The sequence below is a fragment of the Atheta coriaria genome, unplaced genomic scaffold, assembly GCF_025399875.1.
Source record: "Atheta coriaria isolate IRGN ID8LTWV9N9 unplaced genomic scaffold, Caltech_Dcor_3.1 hic_scaffold_8_pilon, whole genome shotgun sequence".
Lineage (NCBI taxonomy): Eukaryota > Metazoa > Arthropoda > Insecta > Coleoptera > Staphylinidae > Dalotia > Dalotia coriaria.
This window is the reverse complement of record NW_027045450.1, coordinates 6,721,985-6,728,420: the sequence shown is the minus strand read 5'-3', so window position 1 is coordinate 6,728,420 and position 6,436 is coordinate 6,721,985. Positions and strand designations below refer to the sequence as shown.

General features: G+C 35.5%; 1 protein-coding gene across 1 annotated transcript; it reads right to left on the bottom strand.

The window, feature by feature from the left end:
• Positions 1-796: 796 nt before the first annotated feature.
• LOC135797568 (protein O-mannosyl-transferase TMTC1-like) lies at positions 797-4,456 on the bottom strand. Its single transcript, XM_065309992.1, has 11 exons — positions 4,213-4,456; positions 3,502-3,679; positions 3,218-3,414; positions 3,084-3,156; positions 2,918-3,021; positions 2,630-2,819; positions 2,412-2,533; positions 1,716-1,994; positions 1,310-1,662; positions 1,105-1,240; positions 797-1,011 (listed from the first exon to the last, which is right to left on the bottom strand). The coding sequence occupies exons 1-11, from the start codon at positions 4,449-4,451 to the stop codon at positions 846-848; spliced, it is 2,037 nt and encodes a 678-aa protein (XP_065166064.1). The 5' UTR covers positions 4,452-4,456; the 3' UTR covers positions 797-845.
• Between the last annotated feature and the right edge of the window lie 1,980 nt (positions 4,457-6,436).

Genomic DNA, 6,436 nt, shown 5'->3' with positions numbered 1-6,436 from the left:
AAAAAAACTTAATTTTCCGATCAAAAACCATTGATTTTTATCTAAAAACAAACATTTTACTGCCCTAGGGCTCCAAACACCCCAAAAAATCACCCGAACCCGCTAGTAATTCCCGTTAATCCACTCGTAATCTCATAACGCAAAATGCAGCATCGTCACAATCCCAACAATTTCGCAAATTCACGATGATATTCGTATTGTGTGCATATTTGATGCACATGTCTGTGATTGAAATAATTGATGATATTCAATTATATGGACGCGTGTGTGTTTAATTTTGCATTAATATCAATCGACGGCGGCGGCGGATCCATCGCGCGCAGCTGTCGTCGGCGCGCCGCGTCCGGACATGATCGATGACCAATTCGCCGCACAATACAATGCCGCCGCCGCCGCCGCCGCCCGCTAATGCACTACGCGCGCCCGCGCCGATTTACATTACGGATTTCATTTCGGCGCGCCGCTCGTCCGGCGGTAATTTAAATTGTTTCGTTTGTTTTTGAGCGTGTGCGCGCGCGGGGAATTTGCGACGACCGCAAATGTGCATTTTGTTTGACGCTCCAGCGCACACGGGGTGCGAAAAGTGTTTTGCATTCCGCATTCAAATTCAAATCACGCGCAGCATTTTTTATTAATACCCAATCCGGACGAATTTATTCAACATACGGTATAAATATTTATTTGTTATTGTTTGTTATGTACACAGCATCGGTTATTACAAATTATGTTTCAGTTAACTGCACAAAGCGGCGAAATTTCGATCTAATAAAAACGAAATAATCGACGCACACAAAAATTGCTTTTGTTCCATTTTATTTATTGTGTTTATTTTTACATTAACTTTGTTAAATATCACTGTAGGTATACAATTTCGTTAAATTCCTTTGTTTCTCGCCCAGGACGTAGCTTCTTGCTTGATTACTTACTTCAAAGTTCAAATGCCATCTTTGAAGATACGCGTTTGTGTGAATTGAAGTTAATCCACTTGAAAAGCGATGTATTGCTTGATATCTTCATGTAAAAATGTCAAAAATTTAAAATTTGAGGTTATAATCATCAAATAACCTAAAATCCAAACATTTTTGAGGTTATATAATAAATTACCTGGTAATAAGCTGAAATAATCGTCCTTGACTATCAAAACACCGTAAAATTTGCATTGCGCCAATCATCCCATCGTGTTTTGTTTGCGTAAATCCTCCAGCATACATAAAATATTTAAACGCTAGTTTTAAATTGCCTAAAAATATTTTATAAATTTATTATTTTCATTACACATACAATAAAATTGATTTATATCTCTATAAACCTTGTTTTTGCAGCCGTTGTGCATAAACCTTCGCATATTCATAGTCATGATGATTAATCTCAACGATTTTTTTCAGGAAACGCCCTGTATATCCACTGTAATTCCATTTCGTGTTCAATCTACATAACTCAATAAACGCTGGTTTGAACGTCGCGTCAATTGACAGACACTTTTTCAACATTTTGTACGATTCCTCCGTGTTATTCATCCGGTACATTTTACCAAGGTTATAATGTGCGTTCAGGTGATCTTTGGAGAAACGTATCGCTAATTTAAAATGCATTTCGGCTTCGTGTGGGTCCTTCAATAGTGTGCCTAGGTTGTTATGTGCGCTTGCATATGAAGGCCACAATCTGTAATATAATTAATTCAAGCGATGAATAGTGAGGTGATTTTTATAGTAAACCTTAATGCGGTGTAGTAATGCGCCATTGCTAGTTCGTAATGCGCTGAATCCCGTAGAAAGTTGCCGTAGTTATAATGCATTTTTGCGTTGTGTGGCAACGTTGCAATTCCTGCACGGAGGAGGGATTCGCGTGAAAGCCAGTCGCGATTGCGCACAACGCAGCGGAGGCTTTGACACATGAATAATAGGAGTAGGCAGGAGAAGATTGTCTGTCGCTGGCGATGGTAAACATGCCATAGGTGGCGTATTCCAGTCACAATTAGAAGTATACTTCCCATGCTAAGTTGGTTGCATAACATACAAATACATAGAAATGGTATTTTTAGTTTTAGGAGGTTATAACTGCTTAAAATATTTAAAATTATTTTGTTTTTTTACATTTTTGGATTGTGGGTATATTTAAGTATATCCTGTGAAAATTTCAAGAAAATCCGATTAATAGTTTTCGAATTATTCAACATATTAAGAAAAAAAAAAACGATTTTTTTTGCATTTTTTGAATTTTTTTTTAATGTCAATTTTTTCATTGGAAAACCGCAATTTTGAAAAAAATAAAATGTTTTACTATTCCTCCAATTGATACCAGTACTTTTCCAAAAGCAAACACCGGTATTTTAGAATATAAAAAATTAAACAAAAAAAATTCTAAAAATAGCGCGTAACCTCCAATAACCCCATAACTATTATTATATATACCTTGGTATGTATAAAATGCGTTCGGCGATGACAAATCCCACAGTGACGAACAAATTAGCAGCCGGAACAAACGGAAGTACGAGCATTAGCAGTCCCAGGATAATCGGCGCACTTTCCTGGCTCTGAATATATGACACAACCATACAAACATTCACATGCAATTTATTTCGGAATATGTTATTGCTGGATGTAAAACGATAAAAAATACGCTGGCATACCTCGAAATCTAAAAGACTGCGGGCGAAGAGCAACAGCACGAGGACGAAGCAGAGGCACGTGAGCAGATTGCGCGAGTCCTCCGGCGACGTGACCAGCGGAACGGAGCCCATCTGCCAGTCGTGCGAGAGGGTCGCAGGACACAGCAGGAGCCACCAGTTAAACGCGGCCAGATAGCAGAATGTCATTGTCCTGCCATCACAAAACACAATACAGGCTTAGGCATCAGAATATAGCATAAATATAATTTTTGAATTTTTATTTTTTATTTTTTGCATTCCAGGACTAACCTTACTAATATGCATGGGTGGAACGCAGCGGGATTATCCTGTTCGGAAAACATTGGTAGAGATCCTTGTAGGACGTATAGTCTGAAGGTGATTAATACCCCAAACTAGTAATTAAAACAGAAAAATTAATTTTTTTGTGTTTTTTGAGGTTTTTTTGATAATTTACCGCAATAAAATTGATTAGGGTCCGTTTTGTGAAATTTTTAGTCTCCATTGTCCATTGCACATCGACAAAATCACTAAAAATTAATGAGTATAAACCTAATTCATAAAAATTCGTAAATAATTTTTAAAAATTACTTTTTGAGCCTCGGATAACTCTTATACAAGTCAAAGAAAAAATTGACTAAAAATATCGTAATGCCTGTTTCCTTCGCAAGCATACTCAACCCTCCAAAAATTATACTCTGTGTGTTTCGAGACTGATTATAGTTTAGCAGGGATGCAAGGAAGAGAAGACCTGCAAGCACGTCCGCCCTGCCAACAATTCCAGTTACCTAAAAATTTAATATTGCTTTTTGCGTCTTTTTGGAAGTTTTATTTCTATTTTGTTTTAAAGCTATGAAAGTATTAGGAAAACTTACTGCTTCGGTGTGTACTGGATGCACAGCGAAGAGGAGGCCAGCGACTGTGGCGAACGGCGCTTCTAGGCGTGCCACCTCCAAACATGTTCGCACAAAAAGCGTTGAAGTTATAGAGTGTAAGATTATGTTCGTTAGGTGGAACCAGAACGAATGTAAACCGAACAAGCAAAAGTTTAATCTGAAATAAGCAGTTTTAGGGTTTTTATTTTTGCTGTTTTCTTGGATTATTTTAGGTTTTAAGCAAGATTTATGAGATATATTTATACAGGGTGATGGGTAATTATAGTATGGTCAATTTGAACTATAATTTGTTAATGTACGTTGAATTATTGAAGAGTTTTGACAAAAAAATGAAATTTTTGGAGAAAAAAATGAAAATTTTTGCAAAATTATTAATAAAAATGATAATTATTAGGTCTAGGAAGATGAAAAATTAAATTTAGCATAGTTTGATTTATGATTAATTGAAATAGTGAAAGATAAATATGAAAAAACTTGAAATTTTGGTAAAAAAAAAACATGAAACTTTTGGAAAAATTGAAATTTTGGTTAAATTTTTGCTAAACTCTTCAAAATAATATTTAAAAATACAAAATAAATTAATATAATTATAGATTAATCAATATTTAACTAATCTAACTAAAAATATTAAAAACTCAAAAGATTTTTCTTTGAAATTTAAAAAAAAATCGAAAAAACTATTTTTTTTACCTAAAACTCAACGTAGTTAAAGGCCTATATGATTTGTGACTATGCGGATCAGCCATCGGCGTCCCCCAGAAGTCATTCCGAAAAACATCAAGAATAGGCCTCGCCGCCACCACATCGCCATTGAGCACCACCGCCGGGATGTCATCATGCACAAACTCACCACCGAGTGCGTTCGCATAACAAGCGGCCGCCGCCGTGCCAACGACCACGTAAATTGGCCAAACCGCCGGCTTTTTCATCCCCAACCCACTCACCACCCCCACCCGCTTCACATCACACTTCATTATTAACTAATTAACTAAAAACACAACCGACAATCCTGCAACAAAATAGACGGTATTAATACACACTGAGTTGATGGGCATAATCAAAACCTAACGCAGCGTGTTAACATCGTAGCTGATGTTGGCTCTCAGCATCAGCATGCGCGCCTGTTTGAACAGATGCACTCGGCATTGCAAATAAACGCAAAAGTGTCTAGCGGAGCGACGCGGTACATTATGTATGAACTATGAACCAGCGCTTGCTGAGTCTGCAAACTCTCTCTCTGCCTGAATACCAACACGCGGAGAAAATGAGAGAAAGGCCAAAGCGCAAGTGATCAATCTCTTATGAAAGCAAGACACCAACAAAAACAAACTACAAAAAGCACGCCGACACTCATCCGGACTTGCGAACATAAAAAATGCATTTCGACGTAGATTAATTAGTCAATCACTCAAAACATTTCACCTTTTCGAAAAACAGGAAAGAAATTTAATTAAAGCTTTTAAATATTTTCTTTCAATTCATTTAATGCTTGTGTATAAACTTTATTAATTTCTCAACTATAATAGTCCAGCGGGTTTTTTTGAAGAAGAAGTTAATGTTTGTGACCTAGAATTTTAAGAGAAGGACAATGAAAACTTTTCGCTACGTAGTATCAGGAAGAAAAAGAAAGTTTGGTAAAGCATACAAAACCTCAGGTTTCTTGCGGTCGTTTTTACCGAATAAAAGCTCCGCAGACGGTAAACTCATAATCGAGTGCGTTTTTCATATTCATAATTTTTAATATAAAAAAATGTGCGCGTTTACCGGATGTCTAAATCTTTTTGTTTACTTTTCACATTTCTTTTCATACTGCGCGCTCGTGCTCGTACTTATAAAGTACGCGTATTTAATAATAATAAAATTCATGGAAATTCTTTTTCGTTGAATAAAAATAATTAAATAAATTATTTTAAATATAAAATTACTTTTACTTACTTTAAAATTAAAATAAGTCCATTCGATTGTAATTAAACAATTCTCTATGCACACTTTTTATTTATTTTTATTTAATTTTGTTTGTTTTATTTTTATTTGTTGATTGTTTATAGTAGGTTACTCTGAGTGACTCCACTCATTTTTATTTTTATTCTCGTTTTTAGTGCACATTTGGTGTTATCAAGCGGCCGTGCCGGTGCGCTGTTATCGACTGTCTGGCTCGTTGTGGGAGTCATTCCTAGCGCTCGCCGCCACCGGCTGAGTTTTCGCATTTCACCGCCCCCACCAGCGGCGCAAAAACGAAACGCCATCTGAAAACGTAATTCTTCATCCTGACTATACAACGTATTTCAACATTTTTACATTTGCATTTACATTTATATTTAATTTTTATCTCGTCTCTTTTTTAAATAAATATTAAGTGCGCGCTGGTTTCAAACGCGAGGTTATGTTTTTCTTGTTTACTTTTAAGCAATAATAAACAATTGAGTTAAAATCTTTGGGTTATGAATGAAATACGCTATTTATTGTTATGTTGTGCATGTTTGGTTAATTTAATAGCTACGGGGCGGATTATATGAAACCAAACATACAAATTATACAAAGAGAATTTAATTTGTTATTGTATAAAGGTAATTGATATTAATCTGAATAACTAGCAATGCGTTGTTGCACAAACAAAGTACCACAACCTGTGACATCATAAACATATTTATCGAGTTGTAAATTTTTGAAATAATTGCTGAAATAATTATTTTCGTCATCTTCAGGTAATAATAATCAATTCAATTTTATTTTCAAAAAATGAGACATGCTAAAAATGTTCTACAACCCTCTTCAGATAATTTATATAACTAAAACTAAGAATAAATCTCAATATCAACTTTCATCCCTGATTTTACACCCTTTAAAATATTTGTTTGCAACAAAAAGTAGCCTATTTGCTATTCCTAGCCCCAAAGTGTCTCCATACCAAATT

Bases quoted from the DNA above. Each gene is read 5' to 3' on its own strand.
- LOC135797568 (XM_065309992.1), bottom strand. From the start codon at position 4,451: ATGAAAAAGCCGGCGGTTTGGCCAATTTACGTGGTCGTTGGCACGGCG. The intron at 3,415-3,501 runs GTAAGTTTTCCT...TTAAATTTTTAG, and splicing joins ATCCAGTACACACCGAAGCA to GTAACTGGAATTGTTGGCAG. The intron at 2,820-2,917 runs GTTAGTCCTGGA...TTGTGATGGCAG, and splicing joins CACCCATGCATATTAGTAAG to GACAATGACATTCTGCTATC.